Here is a 14,126-nt window from a genome sequence, read left to right on the forward strand (position 1 = left end):
ATAAAAGTCAAGAGGAACTGCAACTGCTTCAATTGAGAGGAGAGAGAGGTGAGAGCCAAGGAAAGAATCCAGTAGAACAATGTTCAGAGGATAAAGAGAGAAAGGGAAGTCAAGAAGTAATAGTCAGTGGACGTCATCAACGTGGTGATATAAGACATCCCCTATAAAAGAAAATTCCACTTGCTGAGAACTCTGGAGGATGGAGACTGGAGAAGGAATCCATAAATGCAGAATCGAAGAAACAGAAACATACCAGGTAGGAAAATTCCATCCTGGACCATTGGTCCATCTCCATTCCCCTACCCCTCACTTGGTCATGAGCAGCTTGGGAGTCACACAAAGGCAGCAGGGCCTGGGTCCCTCCCACCATAGACTGAGGGAAAGTGACTTAGCAGCAAGTTAAAACTTCAGGCATCTCCAGGCACAGGGACCTAAGTCTGCAGAGACCTAAGGTGGAACAGAAAACACTAAGGTGTGCTGCATACAAAAGACACTCTCCGCCCTGGTGAGGAGGGGGCAGGGATCACAATAGAAATGCTGGCAAGAACTTGCCCTCGTTCAATCCAGTTTCAGGTGGCTGGACCACCTAAAGGCAAAACAGACTTTTCTGAAGTGACCCACCTTTCTGGATTGACCCATTTGGCTCTCCAGGGCAGGATATGCTAATGGGGAAGAAACTGGAGATAGAAAAGCCTCATATAAAAAAACGGGGTTGGGTAGAGTATTAAACTGGGCTGCTGTTTAGATAAGACGGGTCCCAGAACTGAAAAGCCTAAGGAAAACAGGGAAAGAATATATACAAATTATAGGAGCTGGGGAGAAAACTCTGCACAAAACCAAACAGAACAGATCAAGATTCCCAGAGAAGGAATAGAGGAAAGGAAACCATCTCCTAGTGGTGAAACAATTGCACAAAAAGAGCAATCTTAAAAATTGTAGTGCATGGCCAAGGTGACTCAGCAGGCAGAGTTCTTGCCTGCCATGCTGGAGATCAGGGTTCGATTTCCAGTGCATGCCCATGCAAAAAAAGAAAAAAAAAAAATATTGTACTGCCTATACAGAACAAGAATCAGATGAAGAAGAGCTGAGAAAATCTCAACAGTTAAACATCAACTATTCTAAAGGTCTAAAATAAGTCAGACCAAGCATCAAAGAAGAACCTTAACACAAACTCCATCCACAATAAAACCTTACACAAGAGGGTGAAATGGAACTTCGTGGTTAACTCACCATGATAATCAGATACCTAGACATCAGCAAAAAATTACAAGCCATATGCAGAAACAGAAAAATATGTCTCAGTCAAGGGAACAAATTAAAACATCAGAGGAGACTCGAAAGTTGGAAAAACTAATCAAAGATGGTCAAATAAGGAGATGAAGAAAAATATGGACAAAGAGCTGAAGGATATTTAAGAAGTCAGTATGTGAGCATAAGGAATTTGTAAGTATAAAAAGAAACATAACAAATTATGGGGATGAAAGGCACAATAGCAGAGATTAGTAATACAGCAGATGAGAGGTAAGGCCAAGATGGTGTCATAGTGATGTGTGGAATTTAGTTCATCTTCCATAGCAGCTAGTAAATAGCCAGGACCTGTATGGAACAATTGCTGGGGGGATATCAGTGACTAGACACACAGTATACACCAGTCTGGAACAGGTGGAAGGACTGAGTTTCCACACAGAACTGTAAGTTTCCCAAACCGTGGATGCCTATGCCCCTCCCCGACAAGCATGGCAGGCTGGTTCCCCAAGCGGAAATAAAACAGACTTTACTAGTAGCAAGGGCTCAGCTCAGTCAAGCTCCAAACGCAAAATTAGTTAACAAATCGGTCTACTGAAAACAATTATTTAACAAATTCTGACTACTGAAAATAGACCCCAAGCACAGATAAACCTGGAATAACCACTGAAGGAACCAGGAGTTTTCACTCAAGAAGGGACAGGCCAGATGGAAAAAAACAAATAGAGGCTTTTTGAGTTGGACAGTACAAAATACTGGAAAAGGGTTGGACCCCAAGAAAAGGGGGCACATAGAGCCAAGTACCAACTCAAGCTCTTGACTGGCAAACCCAGGGACCAGGTGTCCCACTCTGAAAAAAGCTTTTTTTTTTTTTTTTAACTTCTTAACAGCTCATTAAAACTGCAAGCACTTTCAGGCTCCAGCACTGCCCCAGGCAAGGGTATCTGAGAGAGAAAGTAACTAGTCAGGTGAAAGGAGTTAGTTCCCTAAAGGGTGTTTCTACTTTAAGAAAAAGTGTGTGTGTGTGTGTGTGTGTGTGTGTGGGGTGCAGTCAGATAGAGACCCTCCTTCGGAGAATTTCAGGCCCCAAGGGCTGGAAAACAGAAGCAAAGACCACCTACTACCCCAGCCTGACTTAACACCACCCCTGGCAAGAAGAATCTGCTGAAATTAAAGGTACCACATCACTTTAAGCTGGTGGGGAGCTGCCGGCTGACAAAAACCACATGCTGAGCAGGACAGGAAAAGCACATAGTATAGAGGCTTCATAGGAAAGTCCAACAGCTTGCTGGGTTTCACCCTCAGGGAAAACTGATGCTGGCTACTTTCTTCTCCTGAGATATGGGCCTGTCTGGTCCAGGAAAATCTGACTGGGGTCGATAATATCTGAGGACACCTCCCTCAAACTAAGGCTCCATACAGGCAGGGCAAAAACAGGAAATTAAGGACTGAAAAATTCTGTTCAGTTAAACAGACTCTATGCTAAAGATCTAGAATAAGTTCAACTGAATGTCAACGAACAGATGCAGAACAAAGCCATTCAGCAAGAAAACCATAGGTAAAAGAGCGAAAACAACCTCCAGAATAAACTAATTAAGGAAATCAAATGCCTAGATGCCAGCAAAAAATAATGAGTCATACTAGGAAAATCGAAGAAAGGGCCCAGTCAGAGGAACAAATCAACACTTCAAATGAGATACAGGAGTTGAAGCAACTAATTCAGGATGTTCAAACAGACATGCAAAATCTAATAAAAAATCAAATCAGTGAGTTGAAGGATGATATAAAGTAGACACTGAGCTACTTTAAATGTCTACTTTTAAACATAAAGAAGAACTCTAAAGTTTGAAAAAACAAATTGCAGAACTTATGGAAATGAAAGGCACAATAGGAGAGATGAAAACAACAATGGAAACATACAGCAATAGATCTGAAAAGGCATAAGAAACGATTAGTAAACTAGAGGACTGGACATCTGAAATCTGATACACAAGAGAAAATATAGGGAAAAGAATGGAAAAATATGAGCAAGGTTTCAGAGGGAATTCAATGATAACATGAAGCACATAAATATATGTATTATGGGTGTCCAAGAAGGAGAAGAGAAGGGAAAAGGAGCAGAAAGACCAATGAAGAAAATAATTACTGAAAATTTCCCATCTCTTAAGGAAGACATAAAATTACAGATCTAAGATGTGCATTATACTCCAAATAGAATAGAATCCAAACAGACATACTCCAAAACACTTTTACTAATCAGATTGTCAAATGTCAAAGGCAAAGAGAGAATTCTGAGAGCAGCAAGAGAAAAGCAACCCGTTACTTACAAGGGAAGCTCAGTAAGACTATGTGTGGATTTCTCAGCAGAAATCATGGAGGTGAGAAGGCACTGGTGTGATATATTTAAGATTCTGAAAGAGAAAAACTGCCAACAAAGAATTCTGTACCCAGCAAAACTGTCCTTCAAAAATGAGGGGGAGATTAAAATATTCTCAGTCACTGAGAGAATTTGTGACTAAGAGAACAGCTCTATCAGAAATACTGAAGGGAGCTCTATAGGCAGACAGAAAAAGACAGGAGAGAGAGGTCTAGAGAAGAGTGTAGAAATGAAGACTATCAGTAAAGGTAACAAAAAAAAGAAAAAAATTAGACACTCCTTTACAGTAATATACTGTAATAAATCCATTCAATGTAATGGATTATAATAAATCCATTCAACGTAATGGAAAATCAAAAGACATGGATTGGCAGAACGGATTTAAAAGCAGGACCCATCTACATGCTATCTACAGGAGACTCACTATAGACCCAAGGACAAAAATAGGTTGAAAGTGAAAGGTTGGGAAACGACATTTCATGCAAACACAACCACAAAAGAGCAGGGGTAGCTTAACTAATACCTGATAAATAAGATTTCAAATGTAAAACAAAAGAGACAGAGGATACTATGTATTAATAAAAGGAACAATTCAACAAGAAGACATAGCAATCATAAATATTCATGCATCGAGCCAGAGTGCTCCAAAATATATGAAGCAAACACTGACAACACTAAAGGGAGAAGTAGAAACCTCTACCATAATAGTTGGTGACTCCAATTCACTGTTCTCATCAATGGATAGAAGATCTAGACAGAGGATCAATAAGGAAAGAGATTTTGGCGCGATAAAATCAATAAATGAATAATACGATAAATGAATTAGACTTATCAGACATTTACAGAACACTAAACCCCACAACAGTAGGATATACATTTTTCTCAAGTGCTCATGGATCATCGTCAAGGACAGATTACATGTTAGGTCACAAAGCAAGTCTCTATAAATTTAAAAAGACTGAAAGTATACAAAACACGTTCTCAGATCATAACGGAATGCAGTTGGAAATCAATAAAAGGCAGAGGGCCAGAAAATTCATAAAAATACAGAGGGTAACCAACACACTTATAAACAACCAGTGCAACAAGGACAAAATTACAAGAGAAATCAGCAAATATCTCAAGGCAAATGAAAACACAACATATCAAAATTTATGAGATGCAGCAAAGCAATGCTGAAAGGGAAATTTATTGCCTGAAAGGCCTATATTAAAAAAGAAGAGCAAAAATTGAGAAGTAATTATTCACTTGGAAGAAACTCGAGAAAGAACTAAGCTCAAAGCAAACAAAAAGAAATAACGAAGATCAGAGCAGAAATAAATGAAATTGAGAATATGATAACAATAGAGAAAATCAACAAAACCAGAAGTTGGTTCTTTGAGAAAATCAATAAAATCAATGGACCCTTAGCTAAGCTGACAAAAAAAAAATAAAGAGGATGCAAATAAATAAAATCAGATATAGAAGAGGGGACATAACCACTGACCCTGCAGAAACAAAGGAGGTAATGAGAAGATAATGTGAGCAACTATATGCTAATAACTAGACAACCTAGATGAAATGGACAACTTCCTAGAAAGGCATGAACAACTAATATTGATTCAAGAAGAAACAGATGACCTCAACAAACCATTTACAAGCAAAGTGACTGAATCAGTCATCAAGAAGCTCCCCAAAAAGACAAGTCCAGGACCAAATGGCTTCATATGTGAATTCTACCAGGCACCCAAGAAAGAAAGACTACCAATCCTCTGGGGCATAAATGAAATCACAAAGAAAGATAGACAATAAAGATTGAGATGGTATAATCTAGAGTGTATAATGGTAGTGACAATGTACAAATTTAAAAAATGTTTTTGCATGAGGAAGAACAAAAGAATTCATTAGTGCAGTGTGCTGAAAATAGATGGTAATTAATATTTTTAAATTTCAACTTATGTGTGAGACTAACACAAAAAATGTTTACTTAGCACAAAATTTATACTTTGACTAGTGCATTTCCTAATATAACTTATGTAGATAGCCTGATTGAATACCATAAGTACTTGGAAACTTGGGTAGGACATGAGATTTTATTGGTTTGTCCAGGTGATGCCCTGATGAATCCCAGAGTGATCTGATCAGTGAGTGGAAAAGTACTTGCAAAGTCCCCTTCAGGGAATGGGTGAGAATGGGGGAAAACTCAACTTTCCCAAGTTGAATTCCTGATATTCTCACAAGCGGTGTGGGCAACCAAAGCTATAGGCTGAGCCCCCAGTCTTGGGGTTTGTTCATATGAAACTTAACCCCAGAAAGGACAGGTCAAGCCTACTTGAAGTTAGGCCTAAGAGTCGCCCCCAAGAGAACCTCTTTTGTTGCTCAGATGTGGCCTCTGTCTCCAGCCAACACAGCAAGCAAACTCACCACCCTCCCCCTGTCTACGTGGGACGTGACTCCCAGGGGTGTGGATCTTCCTGGCTTCTTCAAAGTCAAATAAAGATACTACAAGAAAAGAAAATTACAAATTTCTCTTATGAATACAGATGCAAAAATCCTCTAAAAAATACCTCCAAATGTAATTCAAAAGCACATCAAAAGAATTATACTCCGTGATTAAATGGGTTTTATCCCAGATATGCAAGGATGGTTCGACATAAGAAAATCAATAAATGCAATACACCTCATCAGGAAAACAAAGGGAAAAATCACATGACCATTTCAATTGGCACAGAAAAGGTAGATGATAAAATTCAGCATCCTTTCTTGATAACAATACTTAGGAAAATAGAAGGAATAGAAGGAAACTTCCTCAACACCAGGGGCATATATGAAAGACCCACAGCTAACACCATATTCAACAGTGAAAGACTAAAAACCTTTTCCCTAAGATCTGAAACAAAACAAGGATGCCCACTGTCAACAGTGTATTCAACATTGTGCTGGAAATTCTAGCCAGAGGAATAGGTAAGAAAAAGGAAAAAAGGCATCCAAATTGGAAAAGAAGCAAAACTTTCACTATTTGTAGTTGATATGATTCTATATTTAGAAAGTCCTGAAAAATCAACAACAAAGCTACTAGAGCTAATCAACAAATCCAGCAAAGTGGCTGGGTACAACACCAATAGGCAAAAATCAGCAGTGCTTCTATACACTATAATGAGCAAGTTGAGGAGGAAATCAAGAAAAAAAAATTCCATTCACAATAGCAACTAAAAGAATCAAATATCTAGGAATAAATTTAACTAAGGATGTAAAGGATGTGTACACAGAAAACTACAAAACATCATTAAAAAAAACCAAAGACCTAAATCAATGAAGGACATTCCATGTACATGGACTGTAAGACAATACCACTAAGATGTCAATTCTCGTGGGGACAACCAAATCAACAGGCCAAGCCCTCAATCTTGGGGGGTTTATTCATATGAAACTTATCCCCACAAAGGATAGGATAAGTCTACTTAAAATTAGGCCTAAGAGTCACCCCCAGAGAACCTCTTTCATTGCTCAGATGTGGCCTATCTCTCTCAGCCAACATGGCAAGCAAACTCATTGCCACCCCTCCCATGTGAGACATGACTTCCAGGGGTGTAAACCTCACTGGCAACTTTCAGAAAAGAAATCCCAGAATGAGTTGGAGTCAGCATCAAGGGATTGAGAAAACCTTGACCAAAAGGGGGAAGAGAGAAATGAGACAAAATAAAGTGTCAGTGGCTGAGTGATTTCAAACAGAGTTGAGAGGTTATTCTAGAGGTTATTCTTACACATTATACAGATATCCCCTTTTTAGTTTGGGGTGTTTTCGAGGGAAGTGCCTGAAACTAGAGCTGTGTTCCAGTAGCCATGTTTTTTGAAGATCGTATAGTGATACAGCTTCGCAGTGTGACTGTGTGATTACGGAAACCTTGTGTCTGATGCTCATTTTATCTATGGTATGGACAGATGAGTAAAACATATAGATTAAAAATAAATAAATAATAGGGGGAACAAATGTTAAAATAAATTGAGTAGATTGAAATACTAATACTCAATGAAAGGGAGTGGTAAGGGGTAGAAAAAAACATAGGGGGAACAAAGGTTAAAATATATTGGGTAGATGGAAATACTAGCAGTCAATGAGAGTGACAGGTAAGAGGTATGGTATGTATGAGTTTCTTCTTTTTTCTTTTTCTGGAGTGATGCAAATCTGGTAAGAAATGATCATGGTGATGAATACATAACTATGTGATGATATTGTGAGTCACTGATTATATGCCAAGAATGGAATGTTCATATGTTGAGAATGTTTGTGTTTGTATGTTGTTATGTTTTATCAATAAAAATATATATGAAAAAAAGATGCCAATTCTACCCAAAATGAATTTTTGCTAAATGTTTATATGCTACAAAACATTTCCCTTCCTTTTTACTTAATGCATGCATGAATATCAAACCAACACCCCCATGTTCACCCAAAGTCTCAAGTTATATAATGTGATTAAAAGCAACAAGTACAGAATTCCTGGTATGACACATCTGATGCCCATAGAAGTCTTAAACTTCTACGACCGACCACCATCTGCGCTATTCTTTATTTACCCTTAAAGCACTTGGCAGCTGATACATGGCTGCTTATGGCAATTTGGTAGAAACAATAATACATTATAAATCAATGAAAATGAAGTTTTTGCTATGATAATCTGATATAGATTTGCTAACATTTATATGAAATTCATTTGATTGCATCAGCATATGTTTCATTTCTTCCGGCATTACTGATTTTTAAGATTCTTATCCACATGTCTAAACTTATCTATTACATCTTTGCCTTACTGTTTAGAAATAGCCTGGGTAAACTGAAACCATTTATTTAAAAGAAAAAAGAAAAGAAGCAACAATGATTAGAGAGGCATGTTGAGAATGTGGAGCAAGTACCAAGACAGGTTTTTTCAGGAAGTGATAAGCTTTAACCTATGTACAGGCTGAAAGGAAGAATAACTCTGTCCTGACTCTTCTGCATTAGGGCAGAAACAGGAAGACAGCGAACCTGGTACCAAATTCTCAGTGAAAGAGGAGCACTCACTGTCCCTCACTTCAGGCTTCCACCTTGTCAGTCAGCGTCACAAATCAGACCTCAGCAAAGCTGAGAAGCTTATCATCATAGCAAAGTTATAAGAGGCCCAAAGCCTTTTCCTTTAATTCACTCAGTACCACCTTTACTGAAGTGCTCTGTGCTGGGAGCTCATTACTCATTCTCTTTGCTTTTGTGCACATGTGCAAACTTTCCTTGGTAGAAAGCCCCTGCCTCTCTGGAAGCACAGTCCTTCATGCTTACCTCCTGGGTTTCTGCTTTAGGAGGCTGTGACCCTTCTTCCTCCTTATTCTCTTCAAGAGTCTTTCCAGAAAACTTCTTCAACCAGTCATCATCTGACCAAACTGAAAGGAAAGATTCACACAAATATTAAGAAATTCAAGCTGTTGGCCAAACGCTAATTAGCTCTACCAGGTCATTGTTGCTTTGATGCCAAGTAGAGCACACTATGTGGCTCTCATAATAGAAATTCCCTTTAGCAATGGCCAAAGGCAAGGGAAGTTGCCACTGGGAACTAAGTAAGAACTAAGTAAGAAATCCTGCCAAAGGGAAAGGTGTGGCCTCTACTGGTTCCAGCCCTCGCTGAAACATATCAGGAACAGAGGGGAATATCCTATACAGAGAAGAAAAAAAAAACAGAAAGAAAAAAGACCAGGCACAGTTTCACATAATGAGAACAATTACTCTAGCTTTGCTGAGAAATTCCAACCCTCTTCTTGTTTCACCAACAAAACCCTTCACCAACACAAACCATCCTCTATCCCAGGAAGCTGCATTTAGCACCTTCTTCCCTGTAAACAGAGATAAAATGCAACTAAGGCCAACTAAGGACATGATATGGAATCTCCTGAGTTGCTCCCATTTACCTGGTCTGGAAGAACCTTCCTTAATTCTCATTGGTTTGGCCAAATTGACACGAATTGTCCGTCCAAAGAGCTCAGATTCATTCTGAAAAGATTGAAAACCTAGCTGCTTAAACTGTGTCATGTCAAGAGAGTTAGCCAGCCTGCCATTTACTTCTGATACATGAGACATGTTAATGATTTGTCCTCTCTTAATCCCTGAACGCATAATAACAATCTATGAACTGACCACAAAGCAACCCATTGTCTACAGGGAATTCCCTCCCTTGAACCATCAAACACCTTCTTTAAATACCAGCAAACAAAGACCCATGCTACAAAAAGTAATTAAGTATTTGGATTTAGATACTCTGAAATCACAAGGGTAAATGAAGTTTCCAAGTACCTAAATTCACCTTCAAAAGTCAAGATCAGGGCGGGCCGCGGTGGCTCAGCGGGCAAAGTGCTTGCCTGCTATGCCGGAGGACCTCGGTTCGATTCCCGGCCCCAGCCCATGTAACAAAAACGGAGAAACAGAATACAATAAAACAAGAAAATGTTTAAAAATGTTTCCCTTTCTTCCTTCCTTCCTTCCTTCTATCCTTCCTTCCTTCTCTCTGTCTTTCCTTTAAAAAAAAAAAAAAAAAAAAAAAAAGTCAAGATCAGTTTTCTTTTTGGCATGGGCAGGCTCCAGGAATCAAACCCAGGTTTTCGGCATGGCAGGCAAGAATTCTGCCACTGAGGCACCACTGCCTGTCCAAGATCAGTTTTGAAATGGTAAAAAATGATCTCTTGGTGACAGGTGAGGGATATATTTGTGAATGGGTAACAGAGAACAAGAAATCAAACGAAGAAGAACTTCATTATCCAAGATAACTGGCACCAGAAAAAGGTCACTTAATGTGAACTCACTTAAGGCAATGCTAGAAATGGTATGGTAAAAAGTAGAGGGGGAAAAAAAACTAGAAAAAGATTTGGCTGGTACTTTCATATAGTTACAATTCAAGTTTAACTATGCAGTAATTTGTAGAACAAACATATACTAAATCCTAAATTGAAGTATTTTTTTCCAACAAAATTCTATGAACAGTACAAGATGGCATATTTCTAATTTATATTTGACATGAAAATCCTAAGGACCTCAAAGATTGCACAAATACTCAAAAAAAGGTCATCATTTTCCCCACAGACCTTCCCAAGACATTCAAATCATTTGCTTCGGTAGCACATCCTGTCATCATCCTTATTGATTTCATTTTCTCACTGTTAACTGATCTAATACTTCATGAAATCCTGCCTTTTCTGCAAATTCCCTGGGCAATCAATCTGCACTGTGTTTGCAATTTACTATTCTAGACAGGGGCAACCAGCGAGAAAGTAACTGACTAACAAGGATGATTAGGATTTACATTTCTGTTAAATAGGAAGGGATGTTCAAGTAAGGATTAATTTTTTAAGTGAACAGTTCACAGTGAATATTTTCGCATTATGACAATTTTTACTTCCCCATGCAACCTTATTAATTTTGGAGGTTCAGAAAACAAATACATGAACAAGGACCCTCAGCACCACCAAGAAGCAATTTCAATAAGATTGAGGAATCTCAGCCATACCATGTTGTCGATAGCTGCTGCAGCATCCTGCCAAGGAAACACAAGGTACACGTTCAGGCTTGTAGCCCAATGCTTCTTGTAGTATCTAAACACATATTCAGTAGCAAAGAACAGGAAATAGTCACCTCTATGCTTCCTTCCTAGGTTGTGTGTATGTCTAAAAAAGAGCATATAGTGGCTGACTTTAAAGCTGGTAGTGCAGAATGGACTCACTGTGTGCGTAAGAAATAACCACTAGCATTGCCAGGAAAGAACTCTCATAGAAAAGGGCTGCAGGAGCTCTGCAGAGCAAGAGGGGCAGGGTCTGGCAGAAGGTCTGAGATATTATTCGTAGTCCATAATCTAACTAAGTGAGGGAAGCCTTTCTTCAAACTTCCTTGTATCTCTGGAAGCAACACATCAGATCCAGAAACCTAACCAAAAGGAGAACAGCTCCCTTTGCAATCAGTGACAATAATGCAAATTAAAGACTAAACACAGGTAGTACAGACTTTTCTTACCTCTGCCAACTCAAATTCAACAAAAGCAAATCCTCGGTGCTTTTCTGCAAAAAAAGGAAAACAGAAACAAGCCCTTATGATGTGGGGTTAAAAGGAAAAAAACAGATGATCGCAAGGAAAGTTAGTACAATCACATGACATAACTACCCAATCACTCTTCTGGAAGAAGGAAACTCATTCTTTGATTTTCCTTAGGTTAAACATTTCAAGCAATTATAGATTTTATTTTTTAGTGAACATAGCTAAATAATTAACTATATTTTTAATCTATTTATTAAAATTTAGTTTAATTAAAATTTGGTTTAGATTAATCTAAAAATAACTACTAAATTCTTTAACCAAAGCAGAATTTAAAATTTTAATCTCTGTATGCAAGACAGCTAGAAAAATAAAGTCATTTAACCTATCAATTATTCATTTAACCTATCAATTATTCATTTCAAATATACATTTTGAGCTTCAACTGTACAAAAGAATGAACCCTAAAACCTGAATAAGGATGCCCCTATCTATATTCTCAGGAAAATGCTGATCTAATTAGAAAAGCCAAGCACAGCAGCGTTAATTTAACTATAGAACTCAGGGACTAGAAGGGCCCTTAGAGAACCAATAAAGGTTTCTCATTTTTGAGATAAAGATTCCCAGGCCCAGAATGTTTTAGGACTTTGATAATATTCATATGCTAGGATGATGGCAGAGCTGGGCCTAAAAACTCTAATCCTAAAAATGACAATAAAAGTAAAGTAGAAAACTGAACTGTAACTGTGATACCAACTGAAGGAAAGCTCACCCAGGAAAACCAAGACCAAGGCCCCACTCTTGATGTGGCTGCTATGAAGGGAGCAAGTGTGATAGAGTAACTAGCAGACAAACACCCAGATACTAATGCAGTTCAAAGCCTATATTACTACTGGACTACTAAAAATGTTGTCTTGTCTTGAATACAACAGAAGGTGACTCTTGGCAAAGTTATGTTACAGTTCACAACTACACCGCCTTAGGACATTTCTTCTGAATCAAAGATAACCTTCATGCTGACCAACCATATTTAGATGCACTGTGATGTGACTTCAAATGTTTTTTGATAAGTTCTTCTTCTAGCCTGGGGAAACTTAACATGAGATACTGAAATGATGTACCTGTTTCATAATCCAGAGGAATCTGTATATCTGTGATGTCTCCAAAAGGAATAAAAGCAGCATGAAGAACTTTGTCGTCCACCTCCTCTGCTAGCCCACCTGCAACGAAACAAAGCGCCTCCGAGCTACTGTCTTTCAGTCCTACAGAAATCCTTGCAGCCCAATTAGTATGCTAGCCAAGCGGAAGAGGGAAAAAGGCCTTTGGCACACAAAAATCTCTCTCTCATCTTTTCCCCCACCTATACTTATGAAGCATACTCCTCTCTTTTATTTCAAACTCATCTAGCCCCTGGATTACTGCTTCACAACTGATCTCCTTATCCCCATTCCCTCTCCTCCACACAGCCAACTAGCATGATCTTGGTAAAGTGCAGATTTGAACCCATTACTTCTTGCTTACACTCCTTCAAAGATTTTCCACTGCTCTCAGGATAAAGTCCAAGCTCTAAGGCTCATCATAACTGGAGCCCCGCCCACCTCTCCAGTTCCTTTTGCTTTGCTTCCCCAGTTCCCTGAGCTTCCTCCAAAATGGTCTACTTGCCTCTAAGCGTCAGGTCATTGTTCTTGTTTTGGGGGGGTGGGCTTTTGTTCTTGCTGCTCCCTTTCAGTAAATAGCCTTGCCCCTACTTCAGCTACCTGGCTAACTCTTGGCTGGTCTTTCAAGACCCAACTCAGGCGTCTTCTCATTCGGAAAGCTGGCCCTCACCGCTCTAGATGGAGGGATCATTTTTCCACGCATTCTGGCCCGTGTTATCATTGTCCTTTCCACTAGAGCATTCATCAACCTCAATATTCTACTGAAGTTATTCCCACGACTCCTCGGCCAATCTGGGAACTCCTGCCTTTAGAGCATGAGGCGGGACGGAGCCATCCCTGTAGTGAAGATGTGTAGGTTCATAACATTAGGTCTCACAATCCTTTACCACTCCTCCAGGTCCAGAAGAGGAAGGAGCTCCTGTCCGAGTTTAGCGGGCTTGGAAAAGGGCCGGAAGTTCGTTACATCTAAGGCTCACCTCCTGAAGGAACCCATTATCTCCGGACACCCGACCTACACCTTCTTCGCCGCCCTCCCTCTCGGAGACGTGTCCCGCCCCACGCCCGGGCCCACTCGCGACCCGGCTTGCCCACACTCCGCCTCGCGCCCAAGCCTGCTCACCCACGTACAACACACGCTTGGTAGTGGCCATCTTGCTTCCGCGTTCTTCCGCCGGAAGCCTGCGCTCGCCCCGCCCCTGTCCCCCTCCACGCCCCCTCCCGCCCCGCCCCGCCCCGCCCGGCTCTCAACACCTCGGCACTCGCAGGCCCCGCCCACTCGCGGGTTGGATCGCGTCTCTTCAGCTCCCGGCGATCTTCGGGCGCC

The 14,126-nt window shown here is 39.9% G+C and overlaps 1 protein-coding gene across 5 annotated transcripts in view; it reads right to left on the reverse strand.

Annotated features, from left to right (window-relative positions):
• The window catches only part of PPIE (peptidylprolyl isomerase E), a 31,070-nt gene extending 17,047 nt beyond the window's left edge, over window positions 1-14,023 (reverse strand). For 2 of the 5 annotated variants that reach the window (XM_077150159.1, XM_077150164.1), the window contains exons 1-6: window positions 13,923-14,001; window positions 12,767-12,865; window positions 11,628-11,671; window positions 11,128-11,154; window positions 9,539-9,620; window positions 8,916-9,016 (exon numbers count right to left, since the gene is read on the reverse strand). In XM_077150159.1, the coding sequence (XP_077006274.1) occupies window positions 8,916-9,016; window positions 9,539-9,620; window positions 11,128-11,154; window positions 11,628-11,671; window positions 12,767-12,865; window positions 13,923-13,953 (384 nt within the window). In that variant the 5' untranslated portion in view covers window positions 13,954-14,001. Of the gene's footprint in view, window positions 1-8,915; window positions 9,017-9,538; window positions 9,621-11,127; window positions 11,213-11,627; window positions 11,672-12,766; window positions 12,866-13,402; window positions 13,640-13,922 lie in introns of all 5 variants that reach the window. The other 3 variants (XM_077150163.1, XM_077150162.1, XM_077150160.1) reach the window with 3 other exon arrangements.
• Window positions 14,024-14,126: the final 103 nt, after the last annotated feature.

Source organism: Tamandua tetradactyla, chromosome 2, assembly GCF_023851605.1.
Source record: "Tamandua tetradactyla isolate mTamTet1 chromosome 2, mTamTet1.pri, whole genome shotgun sequence".
Taxonomy (NCBI): Eukaryota; Metazoa; Chordata; class Mammalia; order Pilosa; family Myrmecophagidae; genus Tamandua; species Tamandua tetradactyla.